Consider the following 24453-nt stretch of genomic DNA (forward strand, 5'->3'; position numbering starts at 1 on the left):
ACCATAATTTACTTACACGTTATCCCGAATGATGTCTAGGCCATAGAGAATATGTTCTCGCCCAGATTCACTAGAAATAGAACCACCAGCCTGCTGAATAGTACGAGTAATTGCAAATGACGAGGTGTTCTTTGTCCCAAGGCCTACAGATGCACGTAAGATGTGGGATGCTCCAATGCTAGCAGTAGTCTCATAACGGGAACCAGCCCTAAAATAAGGAGTAAAATTAATTGCTTCCTTTAAATCCTACATGTAATCAATTTAGGAACTAGAATTCTGCGACTAATACACAAAGTAGCCAGTGCTTAACTTCCATACAATATTAAAAACAGGGTAGCATAAGCTGGCCAAGACTGTTACTTAAAAAAAAAAGTTAACCTAAGTTATATATCTTACCCTAAGGTTATAACTCACATACTGAAAATTGAAGAATGCTGCTTCACTTTTTAAAACCAGCAATTAGAGTTCTCGAGTTTTCTGGGAAAACAGAGAATACCCCATCCACCATTAAAGTAAAAATTCACAGAATTTTGAACTAATAAAGTCTGGTCATGATTTTTCTGGTTTTCTAGACAGCCACAAAGCTCAAGCCACTAATATCTTTTTAATCTAGTCCACAATATATATGAAAGGAAAACATCAAGCCTTGAAGAGTACATTAGTAATTTTGCATGACTATTCAATAACTAAGAATGTAAAAAGTGCAAGGAATGACTGGCCATATATATGTTTATAATATTTGCTTGCATTTAAATTTCAAAACATATACAACTTATTTCCAACAACTGTGATTAACATCTTAAATTATCTTAACCAGTAAAAACATAACTAATGAAGACTGAAAAAATATTATTACAGGCTATATTATGGTTAGACATCAATACCAAATACAAAATTAAATATGAGACTCCTAAATAAAATAATGCTACACGTTGCTGTTACACAATCAAATACGTAATAAAGATAATCAGGTAAACGCAAACTATTATCTTATGCCCATTTTAGTAACACTGCATTAAAATTAATTGAAGTTTTCTTAGGCTGTTAATACAACCTAAAAGCAAAAACACTACTTGTTTTTGCATAAAGTTCATCAGCTATTGGCAATACCCATTTGTATATCATGTACGTATTTCATTTCATCCAATAACAACCACTTGCATACGGTAACCATTCCAAAAAGTTATGCAGTATAACATGAACCTTGAGTTTCTAAACCAGACCAAGCTGTATGAGAATACACTGCAAAACAATAGTTAATTTATACTGCAGTTTGGTCTCAAACCTGAAAGTAAAGTACACAAAAAATTTTCATAGGAATATGACAAATTTTTAACTAATTTGTATTTTTCATAACTTACAAACCTGAGGTCTTAACATTAGGATAAATACTCAGCGCCAGCTGGAAACCAGTAAAGTTTAAAATAATTGTACACACAAGGGACTATTGGCATCTGTGCTTGATCACGAGACATGTGGGGTCACCCACATATCCATCATTAGCTCGTGACCCCGTTAGTTATTCTTCCAACCCAGGTTAGTTGATAGAGGGGTGGTTAGAGGTGGGCCTTTGTATGTTAAGACCTGAGGTTTGTAAGTTATGAAAAATACAAATTAGTTAAAAATTTGTCATTTGTTCAAATACGAAACAAACCTTCGGTCTTAACATTAGGATAGACTTACTCTTGGTGGGAGGTAAGTACTATTAACTAACTGGGAGTTTGCCACCTTTGATCAGTTTTCTGAATACTAGAATTCTACGAAACAACTGACCAGTATTTCCAAATGTAAGACATATATGAATACCATAGAGTCAGACTTCTGGGTTTTACACAATGTCATAGTTCATTGCGTCCGAGGAAGATAAGAAGATCTGTTCACCTAACAAACCAATCCATCCACTCATGTAGGTTTGTTATCATTCCTCTCCCCCTTGCTAAAGAGAGGAATGTCCTGCTACTGATAGGTATCTTACTGATACTAACCCTAACAGTATGGCCACTTCACTCACCTGTACCTTGTCCGTTCCAGCTTATGATGGTACTCCCTTCTTACTGCCCTAAGTAAAGAAGGAGACAGAAGTTTGAAAAGGAAGGAGGCCAGTTAACTCCTCCATTTCACATTCATACCATCATCATAGACAAGATACCACTGACCCGCCAGGGGTACTGGATGAGTTACACCATTTGTTGAGCAGCCACCAAAGGACGCAAAGAAATTGTCCAAGGACCTCTGGGCAACCTTATAAATATACAGGAAATTGAAAATGGGTTTTCATAACAAAGAACCCACTCTCGAATTTCAATGAACAGATAGACACCTCCCTAACATTGCTCAATTTTGAGCTTCGATACAGTCACAGACCAACCGTCACGATCATTTTAACAGATATGTTCTTAAATGCCAGATGGCCCATACTGGTCAACCTCCAAACCTTGAGATATAATTCTACCTATCGGTGGTGCCTCTTCCCCACACGAACCTGGCAGCGATGATTGTGCTACGATAAAACTTATCAGTCACTCATCCTGGGTCCTCCTTAATTACTGGAACCCATCCTTCCGTTCGGGACATGGCGGAACAGGTAGAACCTAGAGTTTGCGTAACCTCCAGGTTGTTCCTAGTATTGCAAATGGAATCCTCAGGCTCCTCGAAGGGTGAAACCCCAGAGACAGCTATTACATGGTTTTCCATTATAAGAGTTCCTCTCTGGACGAGTGGTTTGTGCACTCCTCTGCCAAACCGGTGGACCGAGGTCCTACTCCCATCTCGGCCAACGCGGCATCAGAGAAACTTATTTCTGGCGATAGAAAATATGTTAATAGGATATGGCTCATTTTTCCACAAGTAATGTTAGTTCGCAACCACGAAACACCTTATGCGGTGACCTGTTACAATATACGGCATATGTTCAATATGCTACTCTAAAGGGAAATCCTATATTGCCAAAACCATCATGGTGCTATTCTCGAGTAACCTAGCCCAGAATTTTATCCAACGTCACTTCATCCACCTCACTCTCGAAGAATGGGAAACTCCCCACTTTCCCCTTCCAGATATGATGAGGTTCTAATGCCTTGCTCTAGCCAACTGAAGCTCGAACCCTCTATGTTAGGTTTATGAGCTCAATATAGAAACTAGACCAGTATGGAAGAGACCCATTTGCAGATTGCGGGCTAACCTAGCCAACAACCACTTGGACTAGTCTAAGTAGGTATAGTCAATTAAGAATTGACTAACTTATTTTAAGCTGGCAAGACCAGGTTGACCCTGGCTTGCTTAGGTTAGGCTATGTTAACCCTCCCAATTAGGATAGGACCCTGGTTTGGTTAGGTTAGGCTATGTCAACACTTCCAATTAGGCTAGGCTAACTCCTCCATAACTTAGGGTAGGTTAGGTCCATCCGATATGTATAGACTAGCTTAATCCAGAAACTAAATGACTTAGGTTAGGGTAAAGTCGTTCAAGAACGTTTGAGCTATTCTATTTGAGCTACAACCACAACCTTCTAGGCTGAGGTGGTAAAAAGTGTTTTGAATGAGTAGCCTAGGCACTAGTCTATGCTCGGCTATACTTATAACCTTACTAATTCGCCAAACCTAAGACAGTAAGGGCATATTCAAGCAGCCAGACCATATTAAGTCATCAACCCACTGCTAGGCTAAGTTGACATGTGCGACATGTATGTCGGAACCACCTAACCTATGAGTTAGGTTTTCAAACCAAACACCATGTCAATCCCCGAGGGAAGCATGCTGGCAGGTGTCTCCGTGCTACCCGAAAGGTTATTGAATTGACTAATCAAATCAATCACCTCATACGAAGCCAGAAACTCTTGGTTTTCCCTTCCCTCCGGTTCTAACGTACTGTGTTCAGCCACAGGAGACATTAACTCACTCCTACCCTCTGACAAACGTCCGGGTGCGTTATGACCACCTGACCATACGGCCGGGGCATCTTTGATCTTTAATGGCCACTGATGGCTCGATCTCGAATAGTCAGTAGGATCTGAGAAGGTATCTATTTGCATACGTCATGGCTGACCGACCATACGGCCACGGCATCTTTTACCTTTAATGGCCACTGGTGGCTTGATCTCGAATAGTCAGTAGGATTTGGGAAGGTATCTATTTGCATGCGTCATGGTTGTCCAACCATACGGCCTCGGCATCTTTGATCTTTAAAGGCCGCTGATGGCTCGATCTCAAATATACATATATAGACAGTAGGATTTGGGAAGATATCTGTTTGCAATCTTATATACAAATATGAGAGCAATTTTATCATATTGCATTATTCTGATGACTAGTCTCCATTGAAAAAGTTTGTAAACGCATCGGCGTATGTATCAAGTTTAGCAACGGCATTGTAGTCTCTCTTAGACTCTTTCTAGTCACCGCTTTGCTCGTTCGGACTCTTGTAAACGGCATCGTCCGATTGCTTTGAGCTTACCAGCCACTGACATCTTGATTTACTTGCTGATTGGGCTGTGACAGTCCTGGTTCGAAGATGAAGAAGAATCTACTCTTCTCCTCTTGTCCCGAGGATTAGTCACGAAATCCCGTATCCTACAACGCTTGACTGGTACACTCAGTGATGCCATTAAACTTAGCTATGACACCATCTAGGGGAAGAAGACGAAGAAGACGAATCATGCCAAGATCAAGGGACACTGCAAAGGTGCACTGATGATGGCACTAGCCTGCCCCCCTCATGGGGTACACAGGGAAGAGTTCAGCAGTGAAATTTACTCACTAAATGGCAGCCAAAAAAAAAAAAAAAAAAAAAGAGCTTGGTGACAACAAGTGGGTGAGAGGTGTTCCCTACTCATCCACCTTAACAACCAGTTAGCTAAATTAAACTATGTTTCAACAAATGATTCCTGCTCACATTGAGAAATAGGTCTACAAAAAAGTGATGGTGTATTTTCACAGAATATTTATTTGCTAATATTTCCTCACTAAACATAACTATACTAACTTGAAGAGAACAGCCACGTGGGACACAGGTGCATTTGTCTCAAGCGATGCCACAACTGCTCCACTGGGTAGGGTTGTTACTTTAGGATCTTGAACAGGTAGAGCAAAGGTGGACTGCTGGGCTGCTGCCTGGGCAGCATACCCACGTTTCTGAAACAAACAAAAGAAAATGTTAGCACTTGACATTGGACTTACTATGAAATGAAGTTCTCGGATCCTACTTGCAAAAATAAAAATCAAGTGTACCATTACTAATATATTTAGCTAAATGAATTACACTCCAATGAATATAAGAACAGAGGCTAAATACCAAATTTCTAAAATTATAAGAGTTTCTTCTAAGCATGCAAACCACAGCTTCCTACAGGATGTAACACAAGTTTATACAAATATATCGGGAAATGAATGAAAAAGTCATTCTCAGCAGAAATTGTTCGATAAAGGTTTGCATTTTAAGGCTTTGTTTGTTAGTAAGGTGAATTTTCAAAATAACTGTTCATCCTTTACGCTGCTTCCAGCAAGTAAAATGGTGGAAGGGATGTTGGAGTAGTCAGGGATATGTGGGGAAAGGGTTAATGAAGTGCATTAGGCAACTGGATTGCTAGTCTTTAATTATAATTTTTTTCTTGCCAATTATTGAAAAATACATGTAAATCACCTGTGAACAGACTTCAAGTATGTAGTATAATCTCAATGATTAACTTCAAGTCTCTCAAGGAATTAGTGTAAATGTTGCAGGGCAACATTTATTTGTGGTCGTTGAATTCTAGTGCACTCTGTCCTGTCGCTTCATCATGGAATTGTGGAATCAGAAGTCTAGACTATATCTACACCTATACTGAATGAGTGATAGTGACAGTAGTCATGATGACAAGGAAATGCAGGTAGGGAGGATACTGCACTTTGAATAATGTCAACTTTTTTACCTCTTTCGATTACTGTCTGAGTTGGCTACCTTTGACAGGAATGCAAGAAAGGGAATTTTCAATAACGTTACCACTGTTTTTCACGTGACAAAAAGACAAAAGCGTTTCATATGTTAAGTTTTTTTCCTTTGATTGATGTGTTATGAATACTTTTGATAACACATTGAGAATCTTTGAAGGAAGAGATTCCATTAGGCTTGCTTTTCTTTTCTTTATATTGAGGAAGAGGTTTCAATGATGGATGCATTTTTTTCCCTTTGCTCAGTAACTAAAGAATACATTTAATTTGGATGGATTTATAGCAGTGGAGTTCACAACTGTGTAACCTTGAAGTTGAACTGTTGTAAAACCCATAAATAAACATCAAATCTGCATACAGGTTTTCCTCAGTTATTGGCAGACTCCGTTATTTACAATCTGGTTTTAAGGGGCTTGTCTAGCGCCATAATGGGCAGAGTTCTGGTTATCGGTGCCATAAGAGCCATTATACCAGCACACCCGCTGATAACCGGGGACTGCCTGTATTCCACATTACTGGAGTGTTTGTTTGTTTGTAGGGTGCTTTTACACTGCATGGAACCAGTGGTTATTCAGCAACGGGACTAACGGCTTTACGTGACTTCCGAACCACGTCGAGAGTGAACTTCTATCACCAGAAATACACATCTCTCACTCCTCAATGGATTAGCCGAGAATTGAACCCGCGAGCACCGGGGTGGGACGCTAATACCATACCAACCACGCCGCTGAAGCACTACATTGCTGGAGTGGTAAAGTATTGTCTCCTGTTTCGTTCTCAAAGTGAATCAGGAATTTGACATCTGTAACCAGGAAACGCTCACTTATCTTGGCAGAAAAGCAAGATTTCAGAGTAACAAGTGAACTGATCAGCACCATCCCCCTACCCATGACTATTTCAACATTCTGCATGCCATCTTACTTGCCCGAAACAATGTTAAGGATAAACAGCCAATATGAAAATTCACCTCACCAACAAACAAAGCCTTAAAATGTATAAATTTATTGAACACTTTCTTCTCAGAAATTACTTTTTCTTTCAATTCCCAAAATATTTGCATAAACTCATGTTACAACGTGTACAGTATAAGAGTATCCCTCAGCGAGCGCTGGTAACAAGGTGGTTTACTGGCAGTAAGCAGCTGAGTGGAGGGAGTTACACCAGGGAATATGTGGAGTGGATGAAGTGGGAGTATATGATAAAACAGCCTGATTTCAATACCTAAGAAAGACATGACTAACAATTTGTTTTTTGTGCTACATACAAATCACATCCTTTCATACAGGAGATTCACTGCTTAGGTCAGAGGACAGTATCTCAACTAGCTGGCAAGTTGAATCTCTACCCACAAATGCCTTGTTCTGTGTAATAATAGAAAAAGGGACCTAATACTCCTGTAACTTCCAATAAAATCTGACATAATTATGTACGCTTGATGGGGCTCCAAGCCACAGTGCAGTAAGTCTGTACTTTCACCCTGGTGAAACTTCAAGTGTGGCCATAAAGATCTTTTTTGGTGGTCAACTGTAATTAAACTGTTATTAACCTAAGAACTGATTTGTTTTTGTATGCTGGCCATCCTGGAATGCTATGGCATTTGCGCAGTGTTATAGGGGATTTTCTTGGTAAAAGTGGAGTTTCCTTCACTGGGGAGTCCAGGGGGAGGTGGCTCAGTTACACAGCCTGTTAGGTTAGGCTAGGGTATGTTAGTTTAGTATAGTTCCTTTTATAAATGGTTTCCTTAGCCAATCTCATCTTGGACATAGGGTAAACGACCGAGCAACGACATAGTGACCTTCTCTCCTGGAACGCAGCCACCTTGCCGAAAAAGTACTTTAATTCACTGCCATGAGCATCAGTCCAGAGTTGTGAACTATCCAAGCACCACACCAAGACCTCTATGCTCATCTTGAAGTAAGTGTTTTCTCCTAGGCTAAACTGCAAAATAGTGGCATAATTCAAGCGTTGTCAGGATGTGGCCGCGTTCCAAGAGAGGTGGCCAGTGGTATGTTCTCACAACGATTTCCCCACACCCAAAATCTGGTATTCGCAAAAGGGGGTCCTAAACCATGTTGGGTAGACATGAGGTTAGGGTAAAATAACGAATAGCTGGCCTCTACCATGGCGCAATCACCTTCCCGAAAATTGGAAATTATGGCCTTAATTTTGACTTGGGAGAAAAACTTACTTTGAGAGAAAAGTAGAGGTCTTGAGGTTTTGCTTCAATGGACGCTGATTCTTGACTAATGCCTGTTCTGCATTACAGGAGGTGTTAAAGTAGTTTTTCAGGAAGGTGGTCGCACTACAGTAGAGGCTGGCCATTCAGTATTTTACCCTAATATATGTTGACTGACAACACTAAAAGTATAGGAAAAATAAATTTTCAAGGTAATAGGTAATCCATCCAGTTACCCTATAGTTTTACCAAAGATACATATACTTAGTGAGAGGCTGACCTCATAAGACAGACCTGCCAAAATACACAATTCTAGGGGACACAACCACCTTGGATCCATCGTACTCAGGTGGATCAGCCTTATTCACTAGGTATTTAATTGGTGAAACAAGAATATAATTATATCTTAATGCATACCATTCAAAAGATTGAAGTTTCGTCAACATAATGTGATATATGAAAGTGCCATTCAAACTAAAACAAGCATGTGAGGTCTTCGTAACATATGTTTTCAAGGCAGTTTTTAAATCCAATATGGCGTCGTCTGCCTCCAGTCCCGTTCATAAACGGCATTGATCCTTCCTTCCCAACCTTCCCAGCGCTCATGTGAACAATATTAGCGTATACATGTAATGTTTATTGATCTTACTCAAGACTGCAGTTGTAATCAGCACAATATAACATTTTGTTGCCTATATTAGTGAAAGTATGAAACTCCTTATTCCTGGGGTCATGGTTTGAACTGAAACTCATTTTTACCTTGTAATCAGTGGTTTTATCCTTACTGCCATCACAATTGAAACTCCACAGTGCTTATTTGATTGTAATTATACACATTTCGGTCTTAATTCACTCCAAATTGCACTTGAACTACGTTGAGTTCGTTGACAGTGAACCCGTGGCAGGAAAAAATTTCCAGCCTTGTTGTACATCTGGCTGCCAAAAACCATTGCCGAGCAGACGACGGATTAGTGAATTGTCTGACAAAATTTTAGCACTTTTCACTGATTTAAGTATATATTACTATTTTGACATTTTTAGCTTTAATAACTGTATGCCAGAAATAAATGTAACCTTTAATACTTGCATGCTAGGAATGGCAAAATTTCATCGTTGCCAATTTAGTGGAGCTTCACACATAAGCCAATGCATTTACAAACTGTTTCCATGAATTCTAGTTGTCACAGTAATGCAATAATGATAAAATTGCTCTATGTATATATACTTCAAATAGATAAGCTAATTTCACTTACCTCCCCAGTTTTGTGTAAGTCTTATACCCAGTTTGGAGGGTAAACACATAACACATACCAATTGGCAACACTGATAAACAATAGGAGAGTGCGAACAACACCATAGGTACTGTTCACAGCAAAACTGTTGATATTTGAGTCAGGAATCTAGATACTTTTTCAACAATGAATATTTTCAAGTTAATTATCATGAATATATGTAAAAAATTTCTGCAATTCATGACCTTATACTGATGTGTAACTATTTATTTAAATAATTATCTAACACAAGCTTCTTCTTTCTACCGAAAAATCTCGAGTTTCCTTGGATTCAAGGCGGATGGCATCATTGTTTACGACTGTTGTAAAGAAAGTGTCCCAGCATCTATGGGTACAAGTGGTGTGCGGATTTAGCACATCGAATGGAGGAACAGACTACGGAAAAGTGGATTATGTTTTTCTTTTTTTTCTTTTTGCTAGCACTTTTCATTAAGTCTATATTAGTATTTTTATTTTTTTAAATAACTGTAAGCCAGAAATAAATGTTACCTTTAATGTTTACATGCTAAGAATGGCAAAATCATTGTTGCCACATTAGTGGAGCTTAAAACATACGCTGAAGCATTATTAAAAACTGTTTCCATGAATTCTAGTTGTCATAGTAATGCAATAATGATAAAATTGCTTTAATATTTATGTATATATACTTCCAATACATAGCCTAATTTCACCAATTTCAACGTTTTGTGTGTAGTCTTATACCCAGTTTGGAGGGTCAACACATACCGAATGGCAACAGAGAGAGAGAGAGAGAGAGAGAGAGAGAGAGAGAAAGGAAGGGGAAGGAAGGAAGGAAGGACAGGGGTGGCGGTGTAGGGGGGGGGAGAGGGTAGGTGGAGCTTTTTACGAGTGTTCATATCCATTTCTGGTGGATAATGGAGTTTTTGTCTCTTGGTACAAGGACAAGTGTCGTTATTCTTTACGATTAGTGATTCACGATACTCTTATAAATTATGGCATTGGGTGTAATGCACTATAGCAAAATCTCGTTCTGATACGAGTGTTCGTTACAGAAATATTGCCAAAAAACCTGCTTGCACTGTCTCTGAAACCCATAGTAGGTATTCTGCTTAGTTGTCAATCAAGTTTTTTGTAATCAAGTATTTTTGACAAGCTAGCTATTGTATAAATTTGTATTTTTCTCAATCAAAACAAATGCCCCTCAATGCCAACTTTCCTCTTTTAACGACTTTCTGGTCATTGCAAATTCGGCCCCGTTAATTTCTTATGGTGCGAAAACAGACAGAGGCCCAGGGACCGAAAGTGATTGCGTCACACTACGGCGGTAAAACATCTTCATATATCCAAAAAGTAAATAATAAAGATATATATGCGCATTACGATTATAACAATTACATGCACAGCTGATAATCTGCATGAATAACTGGTAAACTGTTCTGCAAGAAAGTTGAGTATAGCAATTATTTACAATAGGTACGAAAGTCAAGATGTCGTGACGTCATAATACAGGACTTAAAAGAACGTTCTAATTCCGAAAAATAATTACTTAAATTTGAGTCAGAATCGAGTTACTTTTTCAATAATGAATATTTTCAAATTAGTAATCATCATAAATATGTAAAATGTCTTCTACCAAACCAGCTGTTTACTTAAAAACGTCCTGGTAAGGGACCGTGTTCCGATTGTTGTGATGAAAGTGCCCCAGCATCTGTGGGTACAAGTGGTGTGCGGATTTATCACAGGAAATGGGAAGTTTGTTGACACAAGAGACTCCGTAAACATAGAGATGGCGTCAATCTTCTATAAAAATGAAGCGTAAGTGAAAATTTCGAAAGCGTTTTGTTGAGATTTCCACTGCCATGGACACCCTTTTCACTACCCTCTGTTTAAATCTTAAAATTTGGCCTTAGTTTCTAACTTTGGAGAAAATACTTACTTCGAAAGGAGAGTAGCTAGAGGTCTTTAGCTCCGTTTCTCACCAACAACAAATCGCGACTGATGCCCATCTCCAGTGTCAGGACGCGTTATAATGTACTTTTTCGGAGGGTGGCATGCATTGGTAGACGTTGGCCTGCTGCATGCCATGCGGTGTTTTACCCTAACTGGCCTATCTTCTTTACAGAAGGCCTAGCTTAATAGCCTAGCCTATTTGAATACCTATTAGAAAGAGGCTTCTAGCCTACATAATTTACATAGTCGAAAGAGCTGTTAAGATCAGGGTAAAACAAAGGAAATAATAAATAAAAATAGTAGTATGGAGCACCTACAGCCAAAATACCTACCTAGCTTTGGTGATGAACCTGGGCTAACCTAGGTAGTACCTAGGGTAAATCACCACGGCAGGCCAACCCTCATCACGGTGGACGGGTCTTATTCACTCGATATTTAATTGGTGAAACATGAATACAATTGCAACTCTAAACATACCATTTAAAAGACTGAAGTTTCGTCAACATAATGTGATATATGAAAGCCCCACACGAACTAAAATATGCATGTGAGCTCTTCGTAAAATATGTTTTCAAGGCAGTTTTGAAATCCAATATGGCGGCTACGTTTTTCATGGAAGGTTCTGATCAGTGATGGCCACCATCTTTCCCCAGCCTTCCCAGCACTCATTTGAACAATGTTAGCGTATATATGTAACGTTTATTGATCTTACTCAAGATTGCAGTTGTAATCAGCACAATAAAACAACATTTTGTTGCCTATATTAGTGAAAGTATGAAACTTGTTATTCCCGGGGTTATGGTTTGAACTGAATTCATTCTTACCTTGTAATCGGTGGTTTTTATCCTTACTGCCATCACAACTGAAACTCCACAGTGCTTATTTGATTGTTATTAGGTATACACATTTTGGTCTCAGTTCACTCCACATTGCACTTTAAACCCGTTGCTGTTCCTGGTTTCTAAGCGCGCGCGCCATAAACACAGTTATGAACAGCAGACGACGACAGACGACGAAACTGCAAAGTTTTATTCCCTAAACTGTTTACTTTACTCGTTATTTAGTTTAAATTTACTTTGTTATTTAAAAATTTTGATTTAATTCATGTATATTATCCCTTTTTTGCAACCAAATTACCCCGAAAAATTACAGATATTTCTAAAGTAGATACAATCAAATGTTTCTAACGTTTTTGTATATCTGGCTGCCGAAAACCATAGAGGAACGAATACGGAAAAGTGCATAGAGGAACGACTACGGAAAAGTGAATTATATACATGTTTTTTTTTTTTTTTTGCTTTTTTGTTTTTGCTAGCACTTTTCATTGATTTCAGTCTATATTAGTATTTTGAATTTCTTTAATAATCGTATGCCAGAAATAAATGTAACCTTTAATGTTTGTATGCTTTAATGTTTGCATGCTAAGAATGGCAAAATCATCGTTGCCACATTAGTGGAGGCTTCACACATACGCCGTTCCATTATTATAAACTGTTTCCATGAATTCTAGTTGTCATAGTAATGCAATAAATGATAAAAATTGCTTTAATATTTATGTATATATACTTCCAATACATAGCCTAATTTCACCAATTTCAACGTTTTGTGTGTAGTCTTATACCCAGTTTGGAGGGTCAACACATACCGAATGGCAACAGAGAGAGAGAGAGAGAGAGAGAGAGAGAGAGAGAGAGAGAGAGAGGAAGGCGGAGGAACGAAGAAGAAAAAGGGATGGCGGTGGAGGGGGGAGAGGGTAGGTGGAGCTTTATACGCGTGTTCGTATCCATTTCTGCATAATGGAGTTTTTGTCTCTTGGTACAAGGACAAGTGTCGTTATTCTTTACGATTAGTGATTCACGATACCCTTATAAATTACGGCACTGGGTGTAATGCACTATAGCAAAATCTCGTTCTGTTACGAGTGTTCGTTACAGAAATAGGTATTGCCCAAAAACATGCTTGCACTGTCTCTGAAACCCATAGTAAACATGCTGCTTAGTTCGTCATCAAGTTTTTATAGAACCAAGTATTTTTTACAAGCTAGCTATTGAATAAATTTGTATTTTTCTCAGTCAAAACATATGCCCCTCAATGCTAACTTCCTCTTTTAACGACTTTCTGGTCATTGCAAATTCGGCCCCATAATTTCTTATGGTGCGAAAACAGACAGAGGCCCAGGGACCGAAAACGATTGCGTCACACTACGGCGGTAATCCAGCAGTAAAACATCTTCATATATCCAAAAAGTAAATAATAAAAGATATATATGCGCATTACGATTATAACAATTACATGAATAGCTGATAACAATCTGCATGAATAACTGGTAAACTGTTCTGCAAGACAGTTAAGTATAGCAATTATTTACAATAGGTACGAAAGTCAAGTGTCGTGACGTCATAATACAAACTTAAAAGAACGTTCTAGCTAATTCAGAAAAATAATTACTTAAATTTGAGTCAGAGTCGAGTTACTTTTTCAATAACGAATATTTTCAAATTAATCATCATAAATATGTAAAATATTGATGTTTTACTACTTATTTAAAAATTAGCTAAGAGCACGCTTCTCGTCATCTTCTACCAAAACAGCTGTTTACTCCTGGCTTGTTTGTTGGTGAGAAATCGTGTTTCGATTGTTGTGATGAAAGTGCTCCAGCGTCTGTGGGTACAAGTGGTGTGCGGATTTATCACAGGAAATGGAAAGTTTGTTGACACAAGCGACTCCGTAAACATCGAGATGGCGTCAATCTTCGAAACATTTTTAGTTGTAAGTAAAAATTTCTAAAGCGTTTTGGTGAGATTTCCACTGCCGTGGACGCCATTTTCAGTACCCTTTGTTTAAATCTTAAAATTTGGCCTTAATTTCTAACTTTGGAGAAAATACTTACTTCGAAAGGAGAGTAGAGGTCTTTAGCTCCATTTCTCACCAACAAGTCGCGACTGATGCCCATCTCGGGTGTCAGGACGCGTTATAATGTACTTTTTCGGAGGGTGGCAAGCGTTGATTGTAGGTGGCCTGGTTGGCCTGCCGTGGTGATCTACCCTAGATACTTGAAGGTTGTGCTGGTAGTACCGCTTGGGCACAGACCTTCCCAAGTAAGCTTGCAACATCTGGTTGCCCTTGTGCCATTGGTAGTCAAAGTAACATAGGATAAGCAGTTTTACCTCCGGAAAGTAGCTAGCCAGCCAAGAGAAAATGCTCGATCCAAAATAGGCTATAGAAACCCTTCCCTATGGCCTAGCTAGGCTAGACATCCTAATAATTCAACTATCGGTTATCTATACAATGCGATATGACCTACACCGGAGCGAATGATGCTTAAACATGATTTATAAATAATTCCTTCTTGGCCAAACCAAAATCTCGATGACGAAAGCCGTCAACACCAATCAGCTGAGTGATTGCGTAGCCAAAGTCTTCCATTGCGTACCCTACTTCTCTGCCGGCCTCCTCTTTTTAACGTTTAAACTCTAGTAGAAAGCAAGAAATACGCAAACAATAAGCTACTCACCACGAGGCTTCGGAGGGAGTTTGGTTTAAGTGCATTGGATGCCATTATTTGCGGGTTAAGATCGAATTTTAGGTTACTTTCGCTCGTACAGCTGACTAGGAGCAACTTATCGTTCCTCGGGAGATACCAATTGGGCCATCGACGTTTATCGTACCTCCATGTTCACATTCATGTGTTGGGTGATTTCATTTTTCGATGTAAAGCCATATGAATCATATATAAAACCAATAAGAAACAGTATAAAAACTCAAAATTATTTAACCTCATAACATAATGCTGTTATTTAATCGTTTATTCCCTTGAATTTATAGCCAAACATAATGATTTTTAACGTGCCGGATAGTTATCGTATTTGATACTACACGCTTGATACTAGCAAACAGTTTCAGCTGTGCATATTACTCATTTTATACAACCCAAAGAGGATGAAACACTGCTCTTCATATCGCTTGTTTTTAAGTTTCATGGCTATTAAATACTTTAATAAAACAGGCTAACAATCTGTAACAATATTTCACTAATTCCCGTTCAGATTGTTCTGGTAGTGAAATTACTTTCTGTATGCTGTTTATTATGTTTGCTTTGAACACGCTGTTAGATCTATTCCTCATACAATAATACTTAAAGCGCCCTACAGACTATCATACATGTATGATCAAATTGGCGTTGGACAATCCAATTTGAGAATGTAGAGGCTTGTTTGAAGGATTGAACAAGCAGTTTGAAGCTAGCTTGTCCAACAAGACGTTTGACCAGCATGCTTGACGAGTCTGTAGTGGTGTTTTGATCATACATGCTCATTTGGTCACCATCAACCATGGCGAACACACAAGATAACCAAGAATTTTGGATAGAGTTCATTGAACTCTATCAATCATTTCCATATCTTTGGAAGCTTAAAAGTGAGGAATACAAAAATAGGACACTAAAGGCAAAGTGTCAGCAAAAATTGCTTGATAAATTGAGAGAACACATCCCAAATGCCACCAAGGATATGATACCAAAGAAAATTAACTCTCTTCGTACTAGCTACAGGAGAGAATTAAAAAAGGTGGTTCAAAGTGAGAAATCTGGTGCTGCAACTGAAGACATGTATGTACCCTCCTTATGGTTTTTCGGTGCTCTAAATTTTCTCGAGACCAGGAAATTCAGGATGAAGGGATATCTACAATAGACATTGATGAAGAGGTGAGGAAATATTCAAACACATTCAATGCAATGTATATATATTTAGGTAGTTTTTTGTACACTCTGTAGATAAAGATACAACTTTCAGTATATCCAAGTAGTATCAATTTATATCTGATAAACCTGATGTTATCAAGAAATAATGGTAATTGTCAGTGTAGAGAATCACATATCTTAATGATAGTAGATCAAATAATGAAAATAAATAAATCATGGTTGCGGTCTACATAATTATTAATGTAGCTTCCAGTGTATTAGAGTTCGTAAATGTATTATATATGTACTGTCAGTATGTCTACAACAATGCACAAATAATTACCTATGTTTAGCTAATTTGCTAGATTTGTAAAGCACAAGAGTACCATGTACGAGAACATAATGCACAGCTACCCTAAACAATATGTAATCAAGCTATATAAATTCTAGTTCAGCTATAACTTCCATGTGATCCTACATACTTGCTAGGGCATCCATCCTGGGCCATTGAAATACTGACAATACTTATTGCGTACATCCTTGGCTGACAATGAAGACTGTTGAACAGTTGGTTCAAAAGGAATGAGCTGCCTTCTACTGATACTTTCTACATATTGTTCTCCATCTCCACTCATATAATTATGCAAGTAGCAACATGCAAGGATTATTTTGGACACTTTAGTTAGGGATAGATTGATTGTCGAGTGTAAAATACGAAACCTAGATGACAACATGCCAAAGGTCCTTTCCACTACATTTCTGGCTCGTGACACCCTATAATTGTATATCTGTTGTTCTTTAGTAAGATTGGCATGACTATATGGCTTCATGATATTCTCCAACAGAGGGAACGCATCATCCCCTATTAAAACATAAGGAACAGGATCAGTTGTTCCTGGTAGAGGGCTTGGTGCAGGAATGTGTAGTTTATCCTCTGTTAAGTCCTGACTAAATCTTGTGTTTCCATAAACACCCCCATCTGAGACTCTTCCATTTGTTCCTATAGTGTACCATAAGGAACTGACATTTGGCATTAACTATAGCCATTAAAACTACACTAAAAGTACCTTTATAATTATAGTAGTAAGAACCAGAGTTCTATGGCTTTGTAATTTTAACATGTTTTCCATCAATAGCTCCGAGGCAGTGAGGAAAGTCCCATTTTCGATCAAACTCTTCAGACACTGACATCCATTCCTCCTCGCTCTCTGGTATCTGTGAATATTAATAGGATACATAAATATCTTCCAAATAATACCCTTAAATGTTAATTTGGTTACAAATTCATTATAGAATGATACTACTAAAGATATCATCAAAGGAACACACACACAATCCGGCCCCTTTTTCTCTCTCTTTCTCTGCAGAATTACTTTTAGATATTTTTTTCATCATTCATCTAAATGCCAATGGAAATGTTGTGAATCCCTGGGGGTTCACGAACCAGGGACGGATCCAGAATTTTTTTTGTGGGAGGGGATGGGGGAGGAAAATCTTCCATTTATATATATTTGTTTTATTCACAAACAAAATCTCTAAATATATATATACATATATATATATATATATATATATATATATATATATATATATATATATATATATATATTATTTTTTTATTTTGTTTATTTTTGCTTGAGGGCAGGGGGATCACATCCTCACTGACTTTTTAATTAAGCTTAGTTTGGGTCGGTCTTTAGTACAATCTTTTTTTGGACCAGTGGGAGGATGCATCCCCCCTCCCCCCCCCCCCCCCCTCCCCCCCTGGATCCGTCCCTGTCAGAAACCCGAGAGTGAAAACCCGTGCTTTAGTTAATTTCTTGACACAAGACACATTTGTTCTGTAATGTTAAGATTTTATATGATGTTTATCACAATATATAATGTAATAATTGACTTTCAACCATTCCCCGTGTTTTCTAGGTACCAGGGACCTCTGGATGTGACACACAAAAATCCACAAAGAAAAGAAAAGTTGCTGCTGAGGGGAAAAAAATAAAATTACTAGAGTTAGCTTGTAAGCACCTTGAAAAGGACGATGGTGTGGATCCATTAGGACAGAGCTGGGCAGAGGAATTTAAAAATTAGAAGAAAACCAGCAAATTTACGCTAGAAAAGCTATTAATGATATATTATATGAGGGCCGACTCGGTGACTCAACATGAACTCGGTGAAAATTAATGAAACCACAACTCTTACGATCATTACAAAAATCAGATCATATGAACACTGTAAGAGTAATCACTCATCCTGTTGTCAAGGAACATAGGTCCATAGAGGATCTATTAAATGATCCACAATTTAGTTAATATGACTGAGTACCAGTAACTGAAATATAAGTACCCTACATAATGTGAAATTTATTTCTCATACATTCATGTAATTAATTACATACACTATGTTTTTATGTATATACCGGTAAACAGTACTGTTATATTTTTGTTTAAACTCTCCCTCTCTCTTTCTCTATCTCTCTTTCTCTCTCTCTCTGATATGCAATGACATTTGCTTACACCTGTGGTAAATATTATTTTAATTTCATAAGCTGCTTCCTACAACTGTAAAAGAGCAAATGATAAAATAAGCATTCATCAATTTGTTTTTTTTTACCTTACCTTTATTACATTACATCTTTTAGTGATGACACTATAGCATCACACGTCTCTATCACAATGTTACCAAGACTCTGAGGAGAGATGCAGCACGCAAACTTCAGATCTTCGAAGGAATCTCCAGTTGCAAGAAATCGGAGAGTACATAACAATCGTTGACTTGCTGGTATAGCATCTCTGAGTTGTGCTGTCTTTTTCTCAATTATTGGTGAAACCATCGTCAGCAGGTTCATAAATGTGTCGTGGTCCATTCGAAAGTAATTTCTATAGTCTTCAGGTGATGATACCAGTAGCTCATTTAACAGGCATTGATGAGACAGTTCACATCTCTTCTTGTACCACTCTTTCATCCACAATCGTCTCTTTTTGTTTTTATCGCCGACTTCTTCGCTGGCAAGCGCCAGCAGAATAGCTATACAAGCTTTCCCTTTTTTTGCTCATGCCTCCACGCCTCAATGAAATGTACTGACGCTTGATCATACATATTATCAGTCTATGGCAGTGTATGAACAAACATGTTGGTCATACATGTTTGACAGTCTGTAGGGCGGGTAATGCAACACTAAAAGAGATACATGTTGCGTAATCTTAAATGACATCTGAATTTTAAATCAAGAGGCATAGACTTGCCTACATCATGGGAACGTTCTGATATAATGAAATACTTCCAAAAGAGTTGTTCCCTCGGAGGACTGACACCATTGATGTACACCACCTGAAACCATGGATATAAGACCACCTGAGTGGAGTGGTTTTTGCATCTTTGACTAAGCCTCCCGATGTTCAAGTATTATTGTGCGGGCTTGACTTATGGTCCGTTGGCATTATCTGTCTTTCGTGGCCTGAGGCGGAATTTCCATTTTAATACAAATATGACTTTTTAAGCTTCAAAAAGATTTTACGTGATTTCTTGTGCAAAAATGTGCAATGGAAATAAATATGGATCTGGTCAACGAACTTGCAAAATTTACACTTTCAGTAATGTATGATCCACTCTTATACTACAAGATGAATTAACAATACACGCGCGCGCGCGCGTGCACACACACACACACAGACAGACAGACAGACAGAGAGAGAGAGAGAGAGAGAGAGAGAGAGAGAGAGAGAGAGAGAGAGAGAGAGAGAGAGAGAGAAATTGCTTGGAAGATTAATAATACCAGTTTACGACAGATTAAAAGCCTTATTTCATCTTGATTACCATGCAGAGGATATCCAGGGAATGTTATGCTTTTATTTAATTGTAATAGTGTTAATGATTATATCTTTATTCTTTTTTGGAATTGAAAGTTCAAAAGCATCATCTTGTCGATTTAGCACCTTCCCCTTCCACAACAAAATCTACTTAATAAAAAACTGAAAGGGTGTTCTAAAATCTATAATAATAAATATTCTTGTATTTTGATCCAAATATGCCTGTAGTTCTTGAAATATCCATGCATACTGGGATACGACAGACATGCTTATTACAGTTTAATTGTAAATAGGAGCAGTTCTGCTGAAACCTGCTGATTTTTCCATAAAGCAAATATCCGCAGAAAACTATGACTGTCACGTTACCGTCAAATCATGAGGCAATACTCTAATTAATATTACTGTTTAATCATAATAGAAAATGACTATTTTATACTAGTGGAAGTAGTAGTTATATTAAGGGTCAATTATGAATGACATCGTACGCTATAGAATTGCAAAAATCAACATTTTAACGCCGAACTTACTTGGCGTGTATCTGAGAGAGAGAGAGAGAGAGAGAGAGAGAGAGAGAGAGAGAGAGAGAGAGAGAGAGAGGCTTGGCGCCAAAGATAAAAAAGGCAGAATGAAATAAATTGCAGTCCTCGTAAGAGCAGTACTATCAGAAGCAGACCTGTTAAGTATGGTTACGTCACTTTTTACTTTTCAGTATTTTCATATAAGCCATGCCACAGAATGTACGAACTTAACAACACAGAATTTATAGACAATTAGCCTATAACAAGGTCCAAAACTGCTTGAATTTTTTTATATATAAATAAAGCAAAAAGCTCGACGATATTTGTTTCTTTACTCATTTCAGGACTGATGTATGCATATACGCTCGCGGCTCGCACGAACTACACACATAATACATACATTCACAACACACACACACACACACACACACACTATATATATATATATATATATATATATATATATATATATATATATATATATATATATATAATCTGTGTATGTGTGTGTGTGTGTGGTTGTGTGTGTATACATATACACAATACTTACTACCGGAAATTACAAATACAACGGATATTCATCAGGTAATTTAAGATTACACGAAATACCGTAATAACAACACCACAAGTGAAAAGTAGTTGTGGATGAGGCAAAGAAATGTCCCAAGTGATAATCCATCGTATCCTTGTAACACTGAATCAATCATACACGGTCAATTAAGTTCAATATTGCCCATTTAGTCATCATACTTCCTTTCTCAAACTATCCTCACTGGAACAACACTGGAATAATTCCTGCGGCTATATTATGTATCACGCTCAAACTTTACACGTTTGGTTACTTTTTCCCGAAGTGCTTAAAGCTTTATTTTTCTTTTGTAACAGGAGTATCCGGAAGGGCTGCGTGTGCTGGGTTCTTAACCATTGTGGCACGGTGTTTCGCGTCCTACAACGGTGTCTTGTTAAGAGTAAAAGTTTCGTTACACCAATTCTGACGTTGCTTTACGTGGTTAATCTCTCTCTCTCTCTCTCTCTCTCTCTCTCTCTCTTCGTCTCTCTCTCAAAACGTCCATCCTCTTCTCTTCTCTCTCTCTCTCTCTCTCTCAAAAACTTTATCTAACAGGAGAAAATCGTTATACTTTGTCTTCCCAGTCACAAAAACGGTTTTGTAATGAAGCCTGGTACGAGAGAGAGAGAGAGAGAGAGAGAGAGAGAGAGAGAGAGAGAGAGAGAGAGAGAGAGAGAGAGAGAGAGAGTCAGAGTCTGCCCATTACACCTGAATTTCCAAATATGAACGTCACATGTATGAATAAATTAAGATAGATATATAAAAGACAAATATAATTCCTATTAATCATAAGGTCCATAATTTGGTAAAAACCGAATTGAAAGAAAAATACATCACGAGAAATTAGGTGTATCGTATATGCGTTTCATACGAGGAAGGGAATAATTTGAACATAGAGAAATAGAAGTTTGCTTACAGATCTAGAGGTAGGTAAACCGTTGAATGACTAGAAATATAAAGAGCAGCAAGAAAAGAATCTTCAGGTTCATATACTAGCCTGCCAAGTGATATAAGAATGTAATCAAATTACTTATTTCTACGACCAAAGAGGTCAGGATCCAGATATTAACACCCAGCCTCTATTCATTTCCCCTTCAGTATCTTCATTTACCGGCAGTTATTGAACATAGACTTGTTTTGGTACTGACATGATGCCAGCTCAATCTAGAACCCTTCAAACACCCAAGTCACTCAGAGAAAACGATCAAACTTCATTCAATTCAAAGAAAATGTCCGCAGTAGACTTCGTTTAACAGAGACTTCTCTATAGTAATCACATGTGTTCAATGAAAATAGTTGACATAGTTTTCAGGATCTGCCAAATATTTAATTAGGTTTTCTTCCAAGAGAGACGGTAGATAGCGGCTTTGAACACTGAGTAAACAACAGCTTCCTGATTCAAAACTCTTTCCAAGCTGATTTGCATTTAGTTTATTTCTAATTTTCATCTTATAAGTAGCAAACGTTTCCGCTGTATAAGACATGAAAGCAATTATTGATGGTCAGAATTCAAACAAAATGATGTTGGGAGAAATACAAAGAGAGAAGATAAAAGTTAAAGGGTCTTTTTTGGGCTACTCCGAACTCTGTGATGTGCGCGCTACACCAGCACAAAATCAATATTAGATTCTCGCTTCTCGATGGACACAATATATATACATATACTATCATATATTTTATGTATATATATATATATATATATATATATATATATATATATATATATATATATATCTGTGTGTGTGTGTGTGTGTGTGTGTGTGTGTGTGTGACAATCATCTTACAAATGAGTGGGCTATGCAAGGCTCAGAACTCTAGGCATATGTTTCATTCAATCTCCTAGAGTCTCTGTTGACCTGAGCAATTAATTATGTACCCTGTAGTTAATGAATTATGGTGGATTGCATCCAGGGTGGAGCAGAGCTATATAGTATAGTTATTGTCAAAAACTTCACGTAATGAAAATAGATGACAACCGGAGAGGTACACTTAACAAAGTCTGCATCTCTCAAAGAAAAACGTAATGGTGGGTCTAGGTTACAGCTGAATGAATGACCAGCAATTTAAGAAAGGTCAGAAGCTGTCGGCACATAATTTCGAGTGCACATCACTGAGACAGGGTGTGGGGCTAGCAGCCCCATTCCAAAGGGACTTCATGAAAAACAAGGATAACACTTCTTACGCCACGTTTTCCATAAAAGCAAAGTTGTTTGATAGAATATGAGTTCACCCGCAATTTGACAGTTTATTCATGAATACTACACAGCATCCATTGTATATATATATATATATATATATATATATATATATAAATATATATATATATATATATCTATATATATATATATATATATTGTTCAAGATTTAGCTAGAAACAAGGAAAGGAATAATCTTTAACCCAAGTTTAAGGTATTTATACGAGTTGCAACTTCAACTTTGGAGGAATCCATTCTCCTTTTTCTTTTGAAAAGATATCCTCTTCTCCCATTGGTTGTTGGAATATCCCCTGCAGGCATATGGGGCGGAGCTATCCAGGAGAGAGCTTTGAAAGGCCTTGGATCCAGGAGAAGAGTCTGGAATTCCAGGCAATGAGAGGGCTGATGAGCAAGTCAAAAGTACAAAACACATTGACAGAGTGCAAGTACATATACAACCTGCACTGCAACAAGTCAAGAATGCAATGAAACCACTCTACAAAGAAAAATTGCTAAAAGACCATCGTGAGTGGGTAGAAAAGAACTCACCGTCTGCCAGATGGTATAAGAAATCGACTGGTCTAGTGCCTCCTCCCATAGACAGGCACACACCAAGAAAACTTGCTGTGATCATCCACAGACTCAGGCTAGGATATAAAGCCTGCTGGGAAATTGTGGAAAACAGTGTCAGACCATGTGAACACTGTCAAGAAGAAACACAGCAACCACTCCTTCACTACCTGCTGGAATGCAGAGAAACAGCACAGCTAAGAGGTGCAGCACAAAATGCAGTACCTGCACAAGATGCTGAGCATGCAGCTGCCACAGTCACAAAGACAATCATTGAAAACTTAGAAGAGCATGCCCAGATGCTCTAGAACCTACCTCCACCAAGGTAATCAAACTAATAAGTGAAATCAATCACCCTCATCACATCCCCTCATTGTAAGGCTCTATCCACATCATCCACTATCATTCTTCTAAAAACTTTACCTACAACTAAAATCCTCCCGCAGGGACCCAAGGGAGTAAAGGGTTGGACAACCCCACCTGCACCGCTTCTCCGATTTTCGAAAGCCTTACACTCATTCAAACTTCTTCTATAATATGACATGATGGCCTTCTCTTACTGACACCATCATCCTTCCCCTGTCCACTCCTATCTCTACAACTAAAGATATTTCCAATTTAAAAAAAAAAAAAAAACTAACCATGTACCTAAAGAATCTTTTCAGATCACCTACGGGCCGAACAAGGGAAAGGCCCGTGCCAACAAGAAGTGTTGGCTTAATACAACAACAACAACAACAAGAGAAGAGTCTCAGAAGAACACCAGACCTCGGAGAAGCCAGCTCTCTTGCCCCTGACCAGACACCGCCCCCCGC

The 24453-nt window shown here is 38.1% G+C and overlaps 1 protein-coding gene across 1 annotated transcript in view; it reads right to left on the reverse strand.

Annotated features, from left to right (window-relative positions):
* The window catches only part of LOC135222915 (cytochrome b-c1 complex subunit 2, mitochondrial-like), a 34412-nt gene extending 19439 nt beyond the window's left edge, over positions 1 to 14973 (reverse strand). Inside the window, exons 1-3 of the mRNA XM_064261345.1 lie at positions 14818 to 14973; positions 4981 to 5129; positions 17 to 208 (exon numbers count right to left, since the gene is read on the reverse strand). Of these exons, the coding sequence (XP_064117415.1) occupies positions 17 to 208; positions 4981 to 5129; positions 14818 to 14862 (386 nt within the window). The 5' untranslated portion in view covers positions 14863 to 14973. The remainder of the gene's footprint in view (positions 1 to 16; positions 209 to 4980; positions 5130 to 14817) is intronic.
* Positions 14974 to 24453: the final 9480 nt, after the last annotated feature.

This window comes from Macrobrachium nipponense, chromosome 8, assembly GCF_015104395.2.
Source record: "Macrobrachium nipponense isolate FS-2020 chromosome 8, ASM1510439v2, whole genome shotgun sequence".
Classification (NCBI taxonomy): domain Eukaryota; kingdom Metazoa; phylum Arthropoda; class Malacostraca; order Decapoda; family Palaemonidae; genus Macrobrachium; species Macrobrachium nipponense.